Source organism: Carcharhinus amblyrhynchos, chromosome 3 (assembly GCF_965287045.1).
Source record: "Carcharhinus amblyrhynchos chromosome 3, sCarAmb.v2.hapA, whole genome shotgun sequence".
NCBI classification, from domain to species: Eukaryota; Metazoa; Chordata; class Chondrichthyes; order Carcharhiniformes; family Carcharhinidae; genus Carcharhinus; species Carcharhinus amblyrhynchos.
In genome coordinates, this window is record NC_137326.1 from 51,549,377 (window position 1) to 51,573,565 (window position 24,189).

General features: G+C 41.9%; 2 protein-coding genes across 4 annotated transcripts in view; one reads left to right on the top strand and one right to left on the bottom strand.

Annotated features, from left to right (window-relative positions):
- itpr1a (inositol 1,4,5-trisphosphate receptor, type 1a) overlaps nt 1–24,189 on the top strand; it is a 516,106-nt gene that overhangs the window by 43,866 nt on the left and 448,051 nt on the right. The window lies entirely within an intron of this gene.
- The window catches only part of sumf1 (sulfatase modifying factor 1), a 133,779-nt gene that overhangs the window by 3,938 nt on the left and 105,652 nt on the right, over nt 1–24,189 (bottom strand). Inside the window, exon 8 of the mRNA XM_080184022.1 lies at nt 16,944–17,003. Within this exon, the coding sequence (XP_080040148.1) occupies nt 16,944–17,003 (60 nt within the window). The remainder of the gene's footprint in view (nt 1–16,943; nt 17,004–24,189) is intronic.

Here is a 24,189-nt window from a genome sequence, read left to right on the forward strand (position 1 = left end):
AAACTGTGCTATTTATGAAATGCTAAGCTCGAAAATTGTGATTGTTGAGGTGAAACAAATGACTTATGAGAATATAATTTTAGTATAATGAGACAGGCATTCTTCCACTTTCCATTAAAAGAGCAATTCTGGGCTACTATTTGTTAGGAATGAAAATGATTCTGCTCCTCAAACTTGCCCTTTTATTCAGTTCATTACCACTATGCTACCTGAAAGTAATGCTGCTGGACCAGTAATCCAGAGGCTCAGGGGGCATCAGCTCAAATCCCAAATATCAAATCCAATTATTTCAAACAAAATGGAAGGTAAAACTAGGTTTAGTATTGGTGACCATGAAACTATCAATTGTTGTAAAAACTGGTTCACTAATACTCTACAAAGAAGGAAATCTTGCCTTCATAGCTGTTCTGGCCTATATGTGACTCCAGACCTACAGCACTGTAGTTGAAACTGTCCTTCTGAAATGGCCCCAGCAAGCCACACAAGTTCAGGCAGAAATAGGAATGGGTAACAAATACTGGCCAGCGATGCTCACACCCCATGAAAGAATTTTTAAAAAGAGAGTTGATCATGGCTGAATAATACCTGAACTTTACTGGCCAATCTTTGCTCCATATCTCTTGATATGTTGTCCAATAAAAATACACTAATCTCAGTTTTGAATGCTCCACTTGACCCAGCATCAGCAGCTTGCTGGAGGCAGAGAATTCCACATTTCTGCTGCAAAATGTGTCATAAAGTTCATGCTAAATTCCTTCCTAATGGTCTTGTTTTAATTTTAAGATTATGCTCGTTTATTCTGGATTCCAGAATATCTACTCCATATCAAATTCTTCCAACATTTCAAATGTCTCGATCAGATCATCCCTCACTGGTTAGTTTATGTATTCTGTTTTCATATGTCTGCAAATCAGAGTTAGTGAGGGAGAAGTACTAGAGAATTAAACCCATTCTCACTTATCAATAACTGCTCTTTGTAATATTGTTTGTCTCATTACCATCATAGGGTAGGGGAAAGCTGGAACCCCCTCCCCAAGATAACTATTGAAAATTGAAAATTTGAAAACCAGGATGGATAGATTTTTGTTTTGCAGAGGTATTAAAGGATGTGGAATCAAGGCAGGAAAGCGAAATTAAGACACAGATTAGGCATGATATAACAGAACATGAGGAGGCAAATAGCAATGTCTGTTCCTGTATTCCATAAGAACATAAGAACATAAGAACATAAGAACATAAGAAATAGGAGCAGGAGTAGGCCATCTGGCCCTTCGAGCCTGCCCCGCCATTCAGTAAGATCATGGCTGATCTGTCGTGGCTCAGTTCCACTTTCCCGCCCTCTCCCCATAACCCTTAATCCCCTCTCTTATCAAAAACCCATCAACCCGCTTCTTAAAAATATTTAGCGAGGCAGCCTCCACCACTTCAACGGGCAGAGAATTCCAGATATTCACCACCCTTTGAGTGAAGAAGTTCCTCCTCAACTCCGTTCTAAACCACCCCCCCTTTATCTTGAGGCTGTGCCCCCTAGTCCTACTGTCTTTTTTGAGCGGGAAGAGTCTCTCCACCTCTATCCTATCCATCCCATTCATCATCTTATACGTCTCAATGAGATCTCCCCTCATTCTTCTAAACTCTAACGAGTACAAGCCTAGTTTATTCAGCCTCTCCTCATAGCTCAACCCCCTCAACTCCGGTATCAGCCTAGTAAACCTCCTCTGCACTCCCTCCAAGGCCAAAATATCCTTGTGCAGGTGCGGCGCCCAAAACTGCACACAGTACTCCAGCTGCGGCCTCACCAATGCCCTATACAGCTGCAGCAAGACCTCCCTACTTTTATATTCAATCCCCCTCGCGATGAAGGCCAGCATCCCATTCGCCTTCCTGACCACCTGCTGCACCTGCAGGCTGGGTTTTTGCGACTCATGCACAAGGACCCCGAGGTCCCTCTGCACCGTCGCCTGCTGCAGTTTTTCGCCACGTAAGTAATAGTCCTTCCTACCATTCTTCCTACCAAAGTGGACCACCTCACACTTGCCAACATTAAATTCCATTTGCCAGTTCCTGGCCCATTCGCCCAGCCTATCTAGATCCTTCTGCAGACTCTCCACACCCTCCGCACAATTTGCCTTTCCCCCAATCTTGGTGTCATCAGCAAATTTCGACACCCTACACTCGGTTCCCTCCTCCAAATCATCTATATAAATGGTAAATAGCTGAGGCCCCAGCACCGACCCCTGGGGCACCCCACTAGTCACCAACCGCCAATCCGAATAGCACCCATTGACCCCCACTCTCTGCCTCCTATTTGACAACCAATCCTCTATCCACGCTAACACCCTACCCCCAACTCCATGTCCTCTGACCTTCTGCAGTAACCTCTTGTGAGGTACCTTATCAAACGCCAGTAGCGTTGCAAACAGTTAGGAGTAAAACGCAACAGTAATTTCACAATGAACTGGACATCACACATCAGGAAAAATATCCTCTGCCGACTGTGGTCACATCCTTGTACTGGCCCCCTGGGTCTTCTCTATTCCAATGCTCCCAGTACAACCAGAGAGTATTAAGAATGCTCAAGTTGGGTGTGTTATAAACCTTCGGCCAATTCTGTCTGTAAAGCAAGCCTTCCAGAATTAAGATTGATTTGTTTTTTGAAATAATAATTCTTTGGCTAATTATCAGCGTTCAAAGCACAACTGATTCCAAATTCAATTAAAGTACACACAAAATATCATCTGACAACTTTAATTCTGTACATAGAAATATAACAATTTAATCAAGGTAGCACTTTTTCTATAAATTACCTCCTCTTGATTTTATTTGCAAAGACATTTGGTTCATAACTGCTTTAGAATCATAGAATCCCTACAGTACAGAAGGAGGCCATTTGGCCCATCAAACCTGCACCGACAACAATCCCACCCAGACCCTATTCACGTATTTCTCTTGCTTATCCCCCTGACACTAAGGAGTAATTTAGCCTGGCCTGCACAATCAACCTAACCTGCACATCTTTGGTGTGTGGGAAGAAACCAGAGCACCTGGAGGAAACCCATGCAGACATGGAGAGAATGTGCAAATTCCACACAGGCAGCCACCCGAGGCTGGAATTGAACCTGGGTCCCTGGTGCTGTGAGGCAGCAATGCTAACCACTGTACCACTGTGCCTTTATCCTTCATCTCCCTGTATGCCTGCAACTGAATGTGCAACCAGGTATGCATAGGGAATGTCTTACATTTGGCTTAATCAATGGATAGTCCCCAACAGGCCATTAGTTATATTTTGATAGGAGGTATCAAAGTGGCAATTGTAAAAGGAAAAAGAAATTGGGGAGAGAGAAATTTACAATCTGTCATATTTATATTTTAAAAAATAATAGATTAATTATGCACCTGTTTCAAATGAGTCAAAATTCAGACCCCAGAAATCCCAAAAACATGGCAAGAGATGCATCCCAGATATTCCTCTGAATGCATACTTCAACTTGGAGAAGACTTGAAATTTCTGACCCATAGAATCAGAATTCCTATAGTACAAAGGGAGGCTATTCAGCCCAGCGAGTCTGCACCGACCACAATCCCACCCAGGCCCTATTCCCGTAATCTCACATATTTACCCTGCTAATCCCCTGACACTAGGGTCAATTTGGCACAGCCAGTCCACCTAACCCGTACATCTTTGGACTGTGGGAAGAAACCAGAGCACCCAGAGGAAACCCACAGAGACATGGGGAGAATGTGCAAACTCCACACAGACAGTGACCCAAGGCTGGAATTGAACCTGGGTCTCTGGTGCAGTGAGGAAGCAGTGCTAACCACCCTCCAGGATTGTGGTCCTTAAAGGGTTACATCCCATTCTTGCTCAAAGTGCAAATCCGTGGCTGTTTTTAGAACAAAGGTTTTGCACCTTTTCATTTAACTCTTTATAGCTAACATGGCATAAGAAAAAGTTTCCCTTTCCAGTCTTGAACTGACCTACATAAATGAAGACCATAATATTTTCTTACTTTCACCAACTATAGCCAAAATAAATTACTGTCATCCATAGCTAACCAGCTGTAGGCAGGCAAAAAGCTGGCTAATGTCAGAAGACAGATCGGTAATGGAAAGAATCCAAGTGATCAACTAATTTAAATCTAATTTAAACAGTTGAGTATAAAAGCATTACCTAGCAACCATGTCTCTTTTTCAGAGCTGACATTTGGTTTCCTGTCAGTTTTTCCTACTCAAACCCTTATCATATTAAGGCCAGAAATAGACTTCCTCTATCTAAAACTGGACGGCCGTGGTACATTTAAAATAAAAACAAACTTGGGTGTTTGATCAAAGTACAAAGTCAATAGCAGCATACTTCATTGTATCCTTAACAGCATCAAGGTGGCTGCTGGAAAATAACTTCCTGTGCTAATAAGACATCCAATTCCCAGCAATGGTGCTAGATTCGTAGATTGAAAAATAAATAACCCACTTGGATTTAAACATGCAGTTGTTTATATCTGGCCCGCTTTCTATTTTTTTTTAAGTGACCTCAAAGCAAACAGTTAAAGTCTTCAGATAACACTATAGGTAGGAACTGGTTTGACGATGCTATTGCCTTCTGTTTTAGTGCACGGGGTGAATGAAGGAGGAACTAGCATTTAAAAAGGACACCCCAAATCAATTTATGGCCATTGAGGACTTCCAAAGTTTAGCCATTGTTATAATGAGGGAAATACGGCAGCCAATTTTGCATACAGCAAGTTTTGTCAAACAGCAAGAGATAATAACCAGATAATTTGTTTCAGTCATGTTGTCTGAGGGATAAATGTTGGCCAGAACATAGGAGATCTCCCTTGCTCTTTGAAATAGTGCCTTGGGATCTTTCATATCCACTCCATATAGGGGCTGAAATGAAAATGTTTAAACCTTCATAAGATTGCTTTAAAGTAAAATCTGGCACCATCCACGTGAGGTGATATTACAGCCCGTGGCCAAAAGCTTGATCAGAGGTAGGTTTTAAGAAGCATTTTAAATAAAGAAAGGCAGAAGAGGCAATGTGTTATTGCATAATCAGCATGTGAATGTGAATCTTTTCTGACCAAATGTTATGGCATTAATTAAATCAAGAATAGGAGAAAAACATACTGAAGGCGTATCTCACAGGAACATAACCCTGAACATTCATGAAAAAAGAAGTTTAATCCATCAATTCTCATCTGGGTAACCTTTACCAGAATTGTGCTATTGACAGTTTCAAAACCGAAAGACAAAATCAGTTTGTGTTCATACAGCACCTTTAAAGTAGAGAAACAGTGGAAGGTACTTCACAGGAGCGTTATCAAGCAATATTTGACACTGACACTAATGGAATGTTAGAACAAATGACTCGAAGCTTGGCCAAAAGGTAGGCTTTGAAGGTGGAGAGTGTTGGAGGAGTTTTGGGACAAGGTAATTATAGTGGAGGAAGTACTTGAACTTTACTTGGACCTAGGCAGCAGGGCACTCTGTATTATGACAATATATACACCTTTCTGAGTTTCAAGCACTTTTGACCTTTAATCTGAGTTTTGTAAACCACATATAGTTCAGGGTGGAAGGAGTTTAAATAAACTGGAAAACCAGCTATACTAATGAGGCGAGACCAGTGCCTTCTGCGTCCTCCTTGTACTAACTGCTGTACTCATTGGTTGTTTTCATTTTAATCACCAAAATTGCAGCAATCTGGCAAGAGCCTATTTTTCTCAAAATGAAACTAAAGCAGTTTTCCCGATTGCTGAGGGTAGACTTCTGAACTCTCTCTGTCATATTGCATATTGTCCTCACGGTATGGTTACACAGGAGACCACTGGGCTCATCATGTCAATGCTGGTTCAGTTGGTCCCACACCCCTGCCCCTTACTTGCAGCCTTGCAATTTGTTTCTCTTCACATAACTATCCAATTCCCTTTCAAAACCCAGGATTGGATCTGCCTCCATTACACTCAGATAGTGTGTTCCAGATCCTAACTAGTTGCTGCATAAAAGAGCATTTCCTCGTGTGCTTCTGGTTCTATTGCCAATCAACTTTTTATATTCATTCATGGGATATGGGCATCACTGACTCGACAAGCATTTATTGCCTATCCCCAATTATCCTCAAAAAGGTAGTGGTGAGCTACCTCCTTGAACCCCCACAGTCCAAGTGTTGTAGGAATGTTCACAGTGCTGTGAGGAAGGGAGCTGCAGGATTTTGACCCAGCAACAGTGAAGGAACTTCACATTTTAAACAAGACTCTGTTTAAAGTCTCTGATTCTGCTCAGTCCTCTCATGAAACTAACGTTCGCTTCTGTAAGGATAACAGCCCAGCTTCCCAATCTACATAACTGAAGTTTCTCCTGGAATCTTGGAACCTCTCTAATGTCTTCACATCTTTCCTAAAGTACAGTGCCGAGTATACTCCAGTTGAAGCCTAACCAGTATTTTATAACGATTCACCATAATGTCCTTACTTTTGTACTGTATGCCTCTTATTTATAAAGCGCAGGATCCCATATGCCTTATTAATTGCATTTCCAACTTGCCCTGCTACCTTCAATATTTGTGCACATATACCCCCAGATCTTTCTGGTTTTGCAACTTTTCATTCTTCCTACCAAAATGTATCACTTCACACATTTCAATAAATTTCACCTGCCACCGGTTTGTCCATTCCGCCAGACTACGTCCTCTTGAAGTCTATCACTATCTTCACAGTTTGCAATACTTCCATGGTTTGTGTCACCTGCAAATTTTGTAATTATGCCTTGCATAATATTGATCTACAAGAGTGCAGCCTTGATACTGATCCATGGGAAAGGTCTCTATACAGTGTACTCCATTCCAAAAATGAAACTATTCACCACTACTGTTTTTCCTGCTTTTAGCCAACTTCATATCCATGCTGCCACTGTCTCTTTTATTCCATGGGTTTCAACTTTGCTGACAAGCTGGTTATGTGGCACGTTAACAATCACCTTTCGGAAGTTCATGCACATGATATCAACAAACCATATTGCCCTCAGCAACCTCTCTGTTACTTCATTGTAAAGCTCAGTCAAATTAGTGCCACTGATTTGCCCTTAACAAGTCTTTGCTGGCTTTTCTTAATTAATTTGCACTTGGCCAAGTCACTATTAATTTTGTTCCAGATCATCATTTCTAAAAGCCTTCCCATTACCGAGGTTAAGCTGACTGGCCTGTTGGGTTTATCCCTGCAGCCTCTTTTGAAGAAGGTTATAACAGTGGTGTGTTGTTACTGTTGCCATAGCAGTGGTGGTGGAAGCTGATTCGATAGGGTCCTTTAAGAGACTTTTGGATAAGTACATGGGACTTAGTAAGAGGGTTATAGGTAACTCTGATAGGTAGGGACATATTGTGGGCTGAAGGCTGTGTTTGTGCTGTAGATTTTCTATGTTCTATGTTTTGCATGCAGCCAGCCTTCCTAATACCACCCCTTCATCGACTTTTAGCCCATCCAGTGTCTCAACAACCTCTCATTCATTACAACTGCGGCAGATCTTCTTGCTTGGTAAAGAAAGATGCAAAATAGTCATCTTTCTTACACATTAATGTAAGTGCCCTTTTTGGTCCTACTCACCCTTTTACCATCCATTTCTATTTACATGCCTATAGAAGACTTTTGGATTCCTTTTTATGTTGGCTGCTGCTTCCTTCGAATATTCTCTCTTTGCTGCTCTTAATTCATTTCTAGTCTGAATTTTCTATATTTAGTCTGGCTCTTACTTGTATTAGCAATCTGACATACACAACATTTTTCACTTCATCTTACTCTCTATCTATCATCCAAGGAGCTCTGGTTGGCTTGTTCTATCTTTCCCCCATGTGAGAGTGTACCTCGCCTTTACCCAAAATATCACCCCTTTAAAGGCAGTCTATTATTGAACTGCAATGTTGTCTACCAATCTTTGATTCCAATTTACCAGAGCCAGATCTTTTCTCACCCCGCTGAAATTGTCCTTTCATAACTAACTTGCTTTATTCTGGGTTGCACTTTATTCTTTTCTGTGGCTAGCCTAAACCTTATGATAGCATGATCACTGTCCAACATATGTTTCCCTACTGGCACATGACCCACTTCATTCCTTAGAATCAAATTTCTTCATTTTTATTTCTACCTCTTGGGCAGACCAGGGACCAGTGAATCAGTATTTTAGAAATACAAATTTTGTATTGGGAAATGGAGATTTTAGAGGAGGTATGGTATGTGTTTAATTTGTTGCTTCCCCGCAAATCAAATCAGGGCAATCACCACCTTCTCAAGGACAACTAGGGATGGGCAAAAAATGCTGGTCTAGCCAACGATGCCCACGCCCCTAAATCAGTATAATAAAAAGTTTGAATTTATTTCATGCCTTTGAAAACCTCAGGATATCTCAATGCATTGGAATGACCAACTATCCCATATTTTAAGGGATTCTGTGCCCTGTTTGCTGCTCACTGCCTCACCATTAGTTCCATATCTCTCAGGCAACAACTGGGAGACTGCTGCAGCATTGCCTCTTGCCACTGCCCTAAACCTTTGGTATTTGGGCATGCACACCGTGCATGTGTTTCCCTAGCGCAGTTCGGCCATTGACATGATAAGATGTCTCATTAAAGCCCGAGCTCGGGGAAAGAACATCTCATTGGCCTGTTTGTATTATAAGTCGTTATGGGCAAAATGTTGAGCAGTGCGTGGAGCACCAAGGGTGTAATGCACAAAATGAGCAACGTGTGGACCACTAAGGGAACAACACACAGAGCATTGAGGGAGCAGAGCGCAGCACGTTGACGGAGCAGGACACTGAGGAGCATTTTGTAGAGCACTAAGGGAGCAGCACACAGAGCCTCAAGGCAGCAGCCTGTAACGATAATATATTTGAAATGTTGTGAAGGGCCAAGTTTGTAATTGGGTGATTTCCAATTTCCCCAGACAGGAAGTCTTCTCTGAAGTACAGCATCTTTGTTGCTTCAACTCTACAGCATGGAAATGATGTACATTTCTGTTTAGAATGTAGCCTCTACAACTGCAGTTAAAAAGGCTACAGATCCTTCAAGGATGCCATGAATATGGAACTTAATCATTTGTTCAATAAAAGAATAATCAACCAATCCCCTACTCTGGCCTAGCCAACATCGAATCCACCTCCTCACTCCACTGCCTTATTATCTTTCCCGCGCTGGTCATCCTGCAAACCATTTTACAGGCCAATTCAGTTCTTTACAAATCTAGTCATTGCCTTAAAAAAATTTGTTCATAGCAAGCTCCCATAAATGACAATTAAATAATAACTAGATTGAGAGGTATAAGTTAAAAGATAAATACCCACGAGTATACCCTTGCTCTTCTTTGATACAATCGTAGTGATCAACAGTTATCATGGTCTCTAGATAGAGTAGCGGAGAATGGAAAAACCAGGAATCAATTAGACGATGTAAAAGTGGAAGGACATCAAAGCCAATCTGGATAGAAGAACTGAAGTGTTCAAATGGCCTTCCTTATCCATGACTATCTTGCGGTTTTGCTTGTCCCTTTTTCTCAGAATTATGCAAATAAGACTGATCTCAATTACAATCTAAATTAAATCCTTTGATAAAATATCAATTATTTTAAATGTTTTAATTCAATTGAATCTGAAGAGGCAACCTGTTCTGGTTTAGCTTAGACATGGATAGCAGATACAAACAAAATGCCATTACCTGACTCTAATAAATTATAGCTACAGGTATGAATTTCATTTAATGAGCATCACATGTTATCACCACGTGATTGGTGGAGGACACAAGAAAAAAAATCTATCATTTGTGATATATATGTTTGATCATGTGGCTGACTATTACTTTCAGCAAGAAATGAAATGTGCATTAACTACACTGACAGCTAACTGATATTTATTTCTTCTTGACTTTTCCATGTTTAAAAACTGCTCTCTCTCTGTTGTCCAGCATCTGCTTTGTTTTTATTCATTTTGGTGGAGATTTTTCTGCTCTCATTACGCTCCGCCTCACTCCTCATTGGGGTACAGTTCATAAGAACATAAGAACATAAGAAATAGGAGCAGGAGTAGGCCATCTGGCCCTTCGAGCCTGCCCCGCCATTCAATAAGATCATGGCTGATCTGTCGTGGCTCAGTTCCACTTTCCCGCCCTCTCCCCATAACCCTTAATCCCCTCTCTTATCAAAAACCCATCAACCCGCTTCTTAAAAATATTTAGCGAGGCAGCCTCCACCACTTCAACGGGCAGAGAATTCCAGAGATTCACCACCCTTTGAGTGAAGAAGTTCCTCCTCAACTCCGTTCTGAACTGCCCCCCCTTTATCTTGAGGCTGTGCCCCCTAGTCCTACTGTCTTTTTTGAGCGGGAAGAGTCTTTCCACCTCTATCCTATCCATCCCATTCATCATCTTATACGTCTCAATGAGATCTCCCCTCATTCTTCTAAACTCTAACGAGTACAAGCCTAGTTTATTCAGCCTCTCCTCATAGCTCAACCCCCTCAACTCCGGTATCAGCCTAGTAAACCTCCTCTGCACTCCCTCCAAGGCCAAAATATCCTTGCGCAGGTGCGGCGCCCAAAACTGCACACAGTACTCCAGCTGCGGCCTCACCAATGCCCTATACAGCTGCAGCAAGACCTCCCTACTTTTATATTCAATCCCCCTCGCTATGAAGGCCAGCATCCCATTCACCTTCCTGACCACCTGCTGCACCTGCAGGCTGGGTTTTTGCGACTCATGCACAAGGACCCCGAGGTCCCTCTGCACCGTCGCCTGCTGCAGTTTTTCGCCACGTAAGTTCACCACCTCTCTGGTTCTCACACTCTTTCCTCAGCTGCTCCATTACTGTCAGTTTCCAGATGTGCACGAGCTACAGTGCCCAGTCACCAAAAGACTGCATGTCAACACTACCTAGTGCCTGGAGTAAGGTGGGCATGCTATCCCTGTCAATGCTGTGGACCAGACAAGGACAAAAAGGTGGCCTGAAGTGAATCAGATCCCTGTGAGGGCCTGCCGCTCCTCTTAACATTACAGCAGAATTTATAGCCTAGCTGAAGACTGCATCATAAACCAGATCCATACAATCTAAAATTGGGCCAACAGGAATTTAAAAGCTTGAAAAAGTACATATGTGAATATATTTCTCCCACATACAATTTTGTTAAAAGTGTCCATTTTCTGAATATAACAGTTAAACTTGCACTGAGTTCAAGCCTTTTTAGGGCAAGATATACAGACTGCACAAAATAATTTATTTCCTCTCTGGTTTGATCCCTCCCTTCTTCCGGGCCAATGTAATTAACTTTATCATCAGTTGAGATATCCAAACAAGATTGCTACATTCTCTGATTTCAGTTACAATCCAAAGTTATTGGTGGATCAAAGTAGTCAACCTTTTGATATCTTTACATAAATATTTGTATTTAATTAGCCCTCAAATGGCAGTCACGCAATCTGCATATAGGCTGAGAAGTGCACACTATTCAATCCCCTTTGCCTCGATCAAAACATTATAATTGTGTATTTCATTTAATTATGACATTTTATTGCACAGAATAATAAAGATATGCTTGCAAAACAAAATATGCAGCAATTGATATTTGAACTGAAACAGTTATTATTTATGTCAATGTATAAGGTGTATTTTACTCTGTCAAAATGAAAATGTTACTGAAGTCATGAGGGAATTCTTCAATTATTCAACATTGGAGGAGAAAAGCATGTGGGTAAACAATTAACTGAAAATTTAAATAACTGGTCAGTGTGCGAGGATTGAAGCGTCAGTGTACTGGTCAGTGTGAGTGTCATAGAGTCATAGAAGCTTACACCATGGAAACAGGCCCTTCGGCCTAACTTGTTCATGCCGCCCTTTTTTTTAAGTCCCTAAACTAATCCCAATTGCCTGCATTTGGCCCATATCCTTCTATATCCATCGTACCCACGTAACTATCTAAATGCTTTTTAAAAGATAAAATTATACCTGCCTCTACTACTACTTCTGGCAGTTTGTCCAGACACTCACCACCCTCTGTGAAAGAATTGCCCCTCTGGACACTTTTGTATCTCTCCCCTCTCACCTTAAATCTATGCCCTCTAGTTTTAGCCACCCTTACCTTTGGGAAAAGATATTGACTATCTACCTTGTCTATGCCCTCATTATTTTATAGACCTCTACAAGGTCATCCCTCAGCCTCTTAAGCACCAGAGGAAAAAGGTCCCAGTCTATTCAGCCTCTCCTTATAACTCAATCCATCAAGTCCCAGTAGCATCCTAGTAAATCTTTTCTGCACTCTTTCAAGTTTAATAATATCCTTTCTATAATAGGGTGACCAGAATTGCACACAGTATTTCAAATGTGACCGTACCAATGTCTTGTACAACTTCAACAAGATGTCCCAACTCCTGTATTCAATGTTCTGAGCGATGAAACCAAGCATGCCAAATGCCTTTTTTACCACTCTGTCCACCTATGATTCCACTTTCAAAGAGCTATGAACACGTACTCCTAGATCCCTTTGTTCTGTAATTCTCCCCAGTGCCCTACCATTAACTGAGTAAGTCCTGCCCTCATTCAATCAACCAAAATGCATCACCTCGCATTTGTTTAAATTAAACTCCATCTGCCTTTCGTCAGCCCATTGGCCCAATTGATCAAGATCCCGTTGCAATTGGAGGTAACTTTCTTCATGTCCACTATGCCACCAATCTTAGTATCATCTGCAAACTTACTAACCATGCCCCCTATATTCTCATCCAAATCATTAAAAAAATGACAAAACAGTGGGCCCAGCATTGATCCCTGAGGCACACCACTGGTCACAGGCCTCCAGTTTGAAATACAACTCTCTACAACCACTCTCTGGCTTCCATCAAGAAGCCAATTTTGTATCCATTTAGATACCTCACCCTGGATCCCGTAAGATTTAACTTTATGCAATAACCTGCCATGCGGTACCTTGTTAAAGGCCTTGCTAAAGTCCACGTAGACAACATCAACTGCACTCAGAGGACTGACGAGTCGGTGAACTGGTCAGTGTGTGAGGATTGACGAGTCGGTGAACTGGTCAGTGTGTGAGGATTGATGAGTCAGTGAACTGGTCAGTGTGTGAGGATTGACGAGTCGGTGAACTGGTCAGTGTGTGAGGATTGACGAGTCGGTGAACTGGTCAGTGTGCGAGGATTGACGAGTCGGTGAACTGGTCAGTGTGCGAGGATTGAAGAGTCGGTGAACTGGTCAGTGTGCGAGGATTGAAGAGTCGGTGAACTGGTCAGTGTGCGAGGATTGAAGAGTCGGTGAACTGGTCAGTGTGCGAGGATTGAAGAGTCGGTGAACTGGTCAGTGTGCGAGGATTGAAGAGTCGGTGAACTGGTCAGTGTGCGAGGATTGAAGAGTCGGTGAACTGGTCAGTGTGCGAGGATTGAAGAGTCGGTGAACTGGTCAGTGTGCGAGGATTGAAGAGTCGGTGAACTGGTCAGTGTGCGAGGATTGACGAGTCGGTGAACTGGTCAGTGTGCGAGGATTGAAGAGTCGGTGAACTGGTCAGTGTGTGAGGATTGAAGAGTCGGTGAACTGGTCAGTGTGCGAGGATTGAAGAGTCAGTGAACTGGTCAGTGTGTGAGGATTGAAGAGTCAGTGAACTGGTCAGTGTGCGAGGATTGACGAGTCGGTGAACTGGTCAGTGTGTGAGGATTGAAGAGTCAGTGAACTGGTCAGTGTGCGAGGATTGAAGAGTCAGTGAACTGGTCAGTGTGTGAGGATTGAAGAGTCAGTGAACTGGTCAGTGTGCGAGGATTGACGAGTCGGTGAACTGGTCAGTGTGTGAGGATTGAAGAGTCAGTGAACTGGTCAGTGTGCGAGGATTGAAGCTAACAAGTGTGGGAAACCAGCAGAGGCAGAAAAGTGAATTGTTTAGCAGATAGAAACTGCAACTGAACTAATTGTGTGAGCTGTGGCTGATCACAAATAAGAAGTGTGAAAAATAGCACTTCTGCCACAATGAAGTAGATTTTAATGAACGCTATTTATAGAAGAGCTGAACAGCTGCACAGTTGGGAGCTGAAGCAGAATCAGACACTCCAGTGAAATGGTTTTATGTCTGCTCGTTCACAAATGAAAGGTGATAATTTACTGTTCAATCGTCCAAGAAAAGCAACCCATATCCTCAACTATCTCTCCCTTTGCACCCAGTTCTAGTCCCATGTCTCTTCAAATGAAATGAAGGCAGAGATAGATGACTTTCTTCTGTAAATTCTGGCTATTTGGAGACTACCTTAATCCTCGAATGATGGAATAGGAAATAGAAACGTAGAAAATAGGAGCAGGAGTAGGCCATTTGGCCCTTCAAACATAATCTGCCACTCAGTATGATTGTGGCTGATCCTCTATCTGGACATCATACCCCCATGCTTTCCCCATACCCCTTAGCAGCTTTAGAGTCCAGAAATCTATATATTCAGTGACTTGGCCTCAACAGTGGTAGAGAATTCCATATGTTCATTACCCTCTGCATGAAGTTTCTCCTCATCTCAGTGGTCTACCCATATCCTGAGACTGTGACCCTTCGTTCTAGACTCCCCAGCCAGAGGAAACAATGTCCCTGCCCTGTCAGAATTTTATGTTTCAATGAGATCCTCTCTCATTCTTCTGAATTCAAGTAAATACAGGCCCAGTCAATCCTGCCATCCCAGGAGTCAGTCTGGTGAACCTTTGCTGTGCTCCGTCTATGGCAAGTATATTCATTCTTAGTAAGACTACTAAACTGCAGACAATATTCCAGGTGTGAGCTCACCAAGGCTCTGTATAGGTGCAGTTAGATATCCTTGCTCCTGTACTCAAGTCCTCTTGCAATCAAGTCAACATACCACTTGTCTTCCTAACGGTTGGCTGTACCTGCTTTCTCACCACTCCATATTTTGAACGACTGAGAGAGAATTATAGAGTTTCCTTCAGCATATGATGGTTCCATACTGGATAATCATTATGGTTATATGGATAAGCAAGCTCTTCCTTCATAGTTTTGGCAAACCTTTAGCCTATTCCATCGCCATTCAGTGAGATCATGGCTAACGTGCAAACTAACTCCACATGGCCATGTGTGGGGTTCTATATCCCTTATCTTTGGCTAACAAAAGTCTTATGTTCTGAGATTTTAAATTTTCAATTGATCTAGCATCAATTGTCATTTGTGGGAGCAACTTTCAAATTTCCACCACTTCATGTGTAGAAGTGTTTCCCAATTTCACTTCCAAAATGAAAGACCAAAATACTGCCAATGCTGGAAATCTGAAAGTAAAGCAGAAAATGCTGGAAAAACTCAGCAGGTCTGGCAGCATCTGTGGAGAGAGAAACAGAGTGAACATTTTGAGTCTAATGACGACTGAACAATGTTCAGTTCCATGTGCATCTCCCCAGAAACTGCAAGTCCATGCCCACATGCAGCAGAACCTGAACAATATTCAGACTTGAGTGGTAAGTGGCAAGTACCATTCTAACGTCAAGAGCCAGACAATGACCATCTCCAGAAAGAAGAATCTGACCATCTCCCAATGATGTTAAATGGCAATACTATCACTGAATCCCTCATCACTGATCTCCTGGGGGTGTGGGTGGGGACTGGTGGCGGTTCCCATTGATCAGAAACTGAACTGGACCAGTCATATAAATATTGTGGCTACAATATTTGTATGACTGGAGATTGTGTTACACATAAACTCAGCTCCTAACTCCCCAAAGTGTATCATCTACAATGTGCACATTTGGAGTCTGAGGGAATATGCTCTCCACTTGCCTGGATGAGCCAAACTCCAACAACACTTAAGAAGCTTGACACTATCCAGCACAAAGCAGCCCATTTGATCAGCGCCACTTTAAATATTCACTCCTACCACTACTGAAACCCAGGCTTATGACCACTACCATCTAGAAGGACAAGGACAGCAGATGCATGGGAATACTATCATCGCCAAGGTCCCATCCAAGCCATGCAAGAGACTTGGAACTATATCACCATTTCTTCATTGTTGCTAGGTCAAAATCCAGGAACTCCCTCCCTAACAGCATTGTGGGTGTACCTACACCACATGGATCACAGTGGTTCAAGGCAACAGCTCACCACTGTCTTCTCAAGACCAATGGCAATAAATGGTGTCCAAACCAGTGACAAATCCCTTTTTTATTCATTTCTGGGATGTGGGCATTGCTGGCTGTGGCCATCCCTAACTGCCCTCCATTTTATAGAAAATTTAAGAATCAACTACATTGCTGTGGATCTGGAGTCACATGTAGGTAAGGACAGCAGATTTCCTTCCCTAGAGGTCAGATAACTTTTAATTCACAAAAATTTACTTATTTTATTTATTAGTCACAAGTAGGCTTACATTAACATGGCAATGAAATTACTGTGAAATTCCCCTAGCCGCTACATTTCAAAGTCTGTTCAGGTACACTGAGGGAGAATTTGGCATGGCCAATGCACTCAATGGACTGTGGGAGCACCTGGAGGAAATCCATGCAGACACAGGGAGAACGTGCAAGCGCCACACAGACAGTGACCCTAGCCAGGAATTGAACCGCAGTCGGCGCTCTGAGACAGCAGTGCTAACCACTGTGCCGCCGATGGGTTTTCACAGCAATTGATCATGATTTTGTGGTCGTCATTAGGCTTCTGGATTCCAGATTTTATCCAAATCAAATTTCTTCACCTCTCATGGTGGGATTCGAACTGGAGCATTACCCCGGGTCCCTGGATTACTAGTCCAGTGACAATACCACTGTGTCACCACCTGTCCCGTGAATGAATGAAAACAAAACAAAATTAATTTGGCTTTCATTTCCAGATGCTGACTGAGCTATTGTACATTATTAGAATCTACTTTATTTTTGCAAAGGCTTTGGGACCAGCTTCTCTTTCATACTTGACAGTGGCTTAATAGGCTTAAAATTTACCTTGTGGCACATGTAGGATCCGCCCTTCTTCACCTTGTCTGTTCCAGATGGAGGGCCCATCTGCAGAAAGAACATTGAATTGCATGGTCAGCATACATAGAAACACAGCAGTAAAATCAGGAACGGCAATGTGACTATCTGAAAAGAGGAAAACAAGTCAGCCCTCAACTCACTGCTGCTGTCATACTGTACTGTGAAAGGTTTTTGTTTGCAGCTTTAAGTTTGGAGACACCTGGCAACGTGTGATGAGCTCCTTGGAATATAAACGAATGGCTATGAGCATGGAGATGGAACAAGATTGCTCCCTGGAGAGTTTTATCATCGTTACTTTTGTTATTTGTTCCTGACTCCCACAGTGATTAATGTCCCTTGCTTGAATCCATATCAAGCAGTGGCAATGAAAGTTGTGTTACAATTTATCTTAGCTGTATTTAAAAATCTAAACACAGTCAGGCAGCATGTTCCATAGCCTGCTTGCTGTTAAGATGATTACAACCTATATCGGCTACAAAGGATACCACTGTTGTCAAACATAGGGTAATGTGTGCGTATGCATATATGTATGCACATCTGCGTGTGCACAAACAACGAGGTAAACTGGATAGTGCCAATCAGGAGCTGTATTTAATACAGTACAATATGAGAATGATTAGAGCCGGGGGCTGTGTCCTGCATCATCATTACTGTCAGCTCACTTTTAGTATAGACTGTACACAACAGCCGAGCATTATTAACTGGAACTAATCCAAAAGACTTGGGTCAGGTTCCAAATGTGCAGCATAAACTACTGATGCTCACAACACTTGAAGATGGTTTGAAGCTATGTGACAGTGCTTTCATATTGCCTCTGTTTTCACCATCTTTTCAAAGATTCAGATTAGTATCAAATCATCAATATGCCTCAGGACATTTCCTCACTGGATGAGGAATTTATTTCATTAAATGTGTTGTTGTTGTAAGGTCAGTCAGAGCTGAGGAAGGAGCATGTTCCCGAAATACTCTATATTGACTATGCTGGCACCTGTCAGATACCATGCTTGACCTAATTTAAGCTTACATGGTTTCTCTACACTGTGACTGTAACGTGTACTTTTACTCTGAATGAGTGAAAAATTTGTGTAAGTGTTTACTAGTAAGCATTGCCCTACCCATTCCTTGATCATAACGCTCCATCGACGGTGGCAAGGGACTAAAGCCATGGAGACTGGTAACCTTAGGCTGTCCTGAAGAAAACATGTGAACAGAAGGAAAATCCTATCATTTCAAACTATGTCAGAGAAGGCAGGGACTGATTATTCCAAGGACCTATGAACCAGTGTTAACCTCAATATATTATAGTTCAGAACACAGCAGGTTACCCAAATAGCTACTGTGTTAGTTATTCTTTGAAATTTTATTCACTGACTATCCTTCCTTTGTTTATTTGATTTGTGTAAATTATATGCTGCTTTATGCAAATTTGTGTGTTTGTGACCAGTTATTAAAGTTCACTTTGATTTGGAATCTAATTCATTGTGGATGGCTTAAATTTTCTGGATGAAGCTTCAGTTTAATAGAGATGTGACTCCAGGAAGGGAATTTAAGATGAAGAGCAGCACTTGAATTTAAACAGCGTCATAAAATTAATGAAGAGGAGGCTTCCTCTAAAGAGCTCTCTTAAACAAATAAGCCCAGTATTTTTTCCTCTTTTGTGACAATCTGTCACTTTAGATCTCTCCTTTGAGCTGGGGGTATTCCTCTGACTGGGGTTACAAGGTTTATGAGTATAACAATTGAAAATTACAGTCAATGACCTTCTGGACCTTTCCTGGCTGATGGTCACGAGTAAGTTTAAAATAGCAAATTGCAACATCACATCAATCCGGCCGTCAACCTAGCCGTCCTGCGACTGAACGCTGCCAGCTGAAGTGCCGCGTGACGGGCAGTAGGGCCAGTTTGCAAAGTGACAGGTTTTCCATCCGAACTGTTCCCTCAGAGCCTGCATCAATTACCCTACCCTTCCCATCGCCTTCCTTACAAGCCTGGCAGGATCCCATTTCGAAGCAGAGAGCCAAGCAGAATTTTGCTCAGCAAGGTATTTAGAGTTATGGAATCAAAATGGATAGATGCGCTCACGTGCATATCCAAGTGGATGGAGGAATAGGCTCGAATAACTGAATGCCTATTCCTGTTCCTATAAATCAAGGAGGCAAGCGTTTGCAAAGGTGGGAAAAAGACTGACATGAAATGATTTCCCATTGAGCAAAAATTATTTTTATAATATCTAAATTGGAGGAAGGTGATATATATATATATAAAGATCCTTCATTAACCTGCCCAATGTTTGGAACTTGATTGACACATCTTCCCATAGTCACTGACAGCTCATTATGAAACTGGCAGCTCACGCTCCTTTCCACACGTTTTGGCAGATATCCCAAACCCTTATTTAAATAGGAAAGAAAACAGTATACAGCTGATATTTCTTTCGCCCAACAAACACATGTCAGTCCTGGTGATTACTACAGGTTTATGAAGCATAATACCGTCAATCTCTAATATTTTACCAGGATGTTGCCTGGTATGGAGGGTCTTAGTTATGAGGAGAGATTGGGTAGACTGGGGTTGTTCTCCCTGGAATGAGGGGAGACCGAATTGAGGTGTACAAAATTATGAAGGGTATAGATAGGGTGAATAGTGGGAAGCTTTTTCCCAGGTTGGAGGTGACGATCACGAGGGGTCACAGGCTCATGGTGAGAGGGGTGAGGTATAACTCCAATATCAGATGGACTTTTTTTTATGCAGAGGGTGGTGGGGGTCTGGAACGCGCTGCCAAGTAGGGTGGTGGAAGCAGACACGCTGGCATTGTTTAAGAATTACCTGGATAGTCACATAAGCAGCCTGGGAATGGAGGGATACAAACGTATGGTCTAGTTGGACCGATGTGCGGCACAAGCTTGGAGGGCCGAAGGGCCTGTTTCTTGTGCTGTACCGTTCTTTGTGTTATCAGAAGGGGGTTGAATGCTCGTGCAGAATCAGAACTTACCAAAATGGTGATGCAGGAATCATGGAAAGATTTAACTGGTAAAACAAAAGTAACAATTTCCCCAGTAACTTAAGCATTACATACACAATCTGGAAAAACTGTAAGATTACGAGATGCAAGAGGCTTAGAAGCTTAAATTCAGAGCACAAATTGCATTCCTTCCAGCATACAAGACTGAATGGTGATCTGATTGAAGTGTTCATTAAAAGGAGTCGATATGAAACAGAGAAACTATCTCCCCTGATGGAGGAAATCAGGAATGATGGGATATAATCTTAACATTAGCATATGGCCATTCAATGGCAGAATTAAGATATTCTTTTTCCACAAAAAGAGTAAGGAAAATCTGGAACTTCATAGGTTGTGAATATTCAAACAAATTAAGAGTTCAAGCCTGAAAGCAATAATTCTTTGCTGTGTAAACTAATCAAGGAATATGGCGTAAAGGTGGGGTAGTGTCACTGAGGTCACCCATGATCTAATTGAATGGCCAAGTAACCTTAAGGGGATGAGGCTTCCTCCTGTTCCTATGATTTAAACAGTCTTATTAGATTCCAAATGAATAGAAGAATTCAACAATAAAAAAGGGCAAATTTTAAAAACTGCATTTGCATGCATGCAAAATTAGGGATACATACCAGGGTTGCCTCAATTTCTGTCTTTGGTTTAGTACAGGTTAAATATCTGGGGCTTAAAATGAGGACTGCTCCTTTCATAATATAAAATGGTGGACACAAAACATTTCATTTGTGAAACTATGTAGGATTGCTGATCACTACATGGCAAATAAACTTATCCCTTTGCTCAGAGGAATAGTGGAATTAATGAAAAGGCAAATCACATTGGTAGATTAGAACAGCTCAGTTGGTCCATCAATGTGCTCATCACTCAGGGTGCATCAAAGCCTCCATCCCACCTTGCATAGTTGATTTTTAACCCCACATAAACATAAACATTTTCTTTGTGCAACATTTTCAAATACATGTTCAAAGGAGCCAGAGAGAAGTATTTCTTAGTTCGGGTTAGAGGGTTCAGTTCCGTGAACACTTCAAAGCTTATGCATTTCAGGTAAAACATCCAATCTCAAAAGAAGCACTTCAAGAACACATACTAGGGTAGCAGCAGCGAGGTTCCATGCCAACTCTGAGCTGGTGCCAATCAGATAATTGATGAAATCAAAACATGAAGAACTATGGCCAATGATCCAGTGGTTACCGGATCAGAGCTGGTTGGGTGCAAAAGCCCACTGGTGAACTTTGCAAAGTTAATTGTTTACAAAAGGTTCACGTATTCACACAAAGAGACAATCTGCTGCATTCTTAGATACACAAATGATTAAAAAGTAACAACGAAGATTAATAAGGCCATTGACTACAAAACAAACCAAGCAGCAGAGTTCATTTGTAGAGTTTAAAACTGAAAAGCGAAGAGGTTACTTTCAGCGTGCATAGAAGCTGGATTAAATCACAGGTTGGAGTACTGTGAATAGGTCCAGTCTCCATATTGTGGAAAGAGAAATCCAGAAGCACTGGAGAAGGTGCTGAAAAAAAATCCTGAGAGAGGATACCAGAACTGAACTAATATACTCATCAAGAAAGACCGAAGATCGAGAAAGGTCAGGAGGATGATGCGGGGAAGAGCAGTCTGAGTGGAAAAAAGGGATAGCAAAAGTTAAAGTTTTCCCATTTCTGATATCGAGAAGATCCGATTTTTCCTGGACTGTGGAGGTCTTGATTGCTTCCGTCAATGAGAGTTCATGTTGCTCATGAATCATCTTGTGTGCACTCCACTTGGTGGTTTTCATGTGCTCATCTGGATTCTAGCTCCAAAAGATTGGATATCTCTACACTGAGCCAGCCAATGAGCTTTTCATATCATGGCTCATGATAAGAATATGTATGAGAGAAAGATGAGGGAGGAACTGTGGGGGTTGGGGAGAAGAGACTACAGTTGCCCAGAACTAAAATGCTGGTTACAAAGTCTAGTGGAGAGAAATTGCAGAGCTGGAGTTGGGGGTGGTGAGAAAGGCTGGCCGGTATGAGTGGGCAAGCATGTGAGAAATTATGTAAGAAAGACGGGGAAGAGTTCATGCTAGAGGTAACCTCACTAAAGTGTACAAAATTCTTAGAGCTTGACAGGGTAGATGCAGGAAGGATGTTTCCCCTGAGTGTGGGGTGAGAGGTTTGCAAACCACAGGACACAGTCTCACGTTAAGACATTGGCCATTTCAGAGAAAATGAAGAATTTCTTCTTTTAGACGTGATAAGTATTTGGAGTTCTCTACCCCAGAGGGCTGTGAGCACTCAATCATGGAGTTCAAAACAGAAGTCGATAGTTTTCTAGATACCAATGACATCAAGGGATGCAGAAAAAGCACTCAAAACTGCCACTGAGATAGATGAGCCATTGAATGGCACAGCAAAATCAAGAGGCTGAATGGTCTACTCCTGCTCCTATGTTTTTGTCTCCCTCCATTTTCAGCCTTTCTCGATAAGAGTATTATTTCTGGTAATGTCCTCATGAATCTTTGTGGGAGTTTTCCATTTGCGAACTGGTTGCTACTTTTCCTACAAAATAACAGTGTTTACACCTCAAAAGTACACAATTGCCAGTAAAACATTTTTAAGGCACCCTGAGATTGTAAAACTTGCTATAGAAATGAAAGTACTTTCCTTTTACTGGATCTGGGTACCTGTGTCCACTAGCATCAAAATAAACCTGGAGCACAGATGCAATTCTTGACACCTACTAGAAATTATGTTGAATAGGTTATGTGGCTTCCTGTAATTCTGACTATGTTTTTAAAATTCCTTCATGTAGCTTGGGAGGCATTGGCTGGGCCGGTATTTATTTGCCATTCCCAACTGTCCTTGAGATGGTGCTGGGCTGCATTCTTGAACCACTGCAGTTCCCATAGTGTTGTTAAGAAGGGAATTCCAGAACTTTGAAAGAACAGCAATATAATTCCAAGTCAGGATGGTGAGTGACTTGGAGAGGAACTTGCAGGTGGTGGTGTTCCTGTGCATCTGCTGCCCTCGTCCTCTGAGATGCTGGAGATTGTGGGTTTAGAAGGTGCTGCCTAAGGAGCTTTGGGAAGTTGCTGCAGTGCATCTGGTAGATGGTACACACTGCTGCCACTGTGCATTGGTGGTGGAGAGAGTGAATGTTTAAGGTTGTGAATGGAGTGCCAATCAAATGGGGTCATTTGTCGTGGATGGTGTCATGCTTCTTGAATGTTCTTGGAGCCACACTCATCCAGACAAGTGGACAGTATATCATTATACTGCTGACTTCTGCCTTGCAGATTGTGGGAGTCAGAAGGTAAGCTACTCACTGCAGAATTCTCAGCCTTTAACCTCCTCTTGTAATCAGAGTTGTTACATGGCTAGTCCAGTTCAGTAACCCCCAGGGTGTTGATAGAGGGAGATTTGATGATGGTAATGCCGTTGAATGGTAAGATGGTTAGATTCTCTCTTGTTGGAGATGGTCATTGCCTGACATTCATGAGGCATGAACATCAATGTTATCTCCAGCAAAAAGCAAAATAAAGCTATATTGTGAGGCATTCAAGGTGTAATTGGAGCTAGATTGAGAAACCATCTCTTTCATAATTTTCCTCAGAAGGATTTTGAAACTATTCAAAATTAAATATGACATTTAGCATAGGTTCGAAAAAACTTTTAACAGTTTAGCATCGTTTAAATATTTCACAGAATGTTGTAATGTAAAAATGATTGTCAACTTTTAGTGTTATTGCCATTTGGGATTCTGTTCCTAAGAGCGTGATTATGTTTAGACAGAGACTGAGAAGAAAATTTGATTTTTCAGCTACTTGACATGTTCAATTGTTTATTTATTACAATCATCAAATCTGCAGGATCTAGTTCTCGCTAATAATTTTTGATGAGAAGGAAGCAGTCTTGTATAATGCTGGAATTCTGGTGGTATTAGATGTTGGGGCAATCGTCTTGTGTGAAGTTATAGAATGTCACAGCACAAGTAGATCATTCAGCCCACTGTGGCTGGGCCAGCTCTTCACTCAACAATGAAATGTCAGTTTATGTATTGTGCTCAAGTCTCTGAAACAGGATTCAAACTCACAGCATTCTGACTGAGGCAAGAGACCTGCCACTGAGCTGTAGCTAGCTAAACATGCAAAGTTACACAAATTACTAGTGCATTAGCAGCTCACCTGATCATTTTTAAATAATGAATTAATAT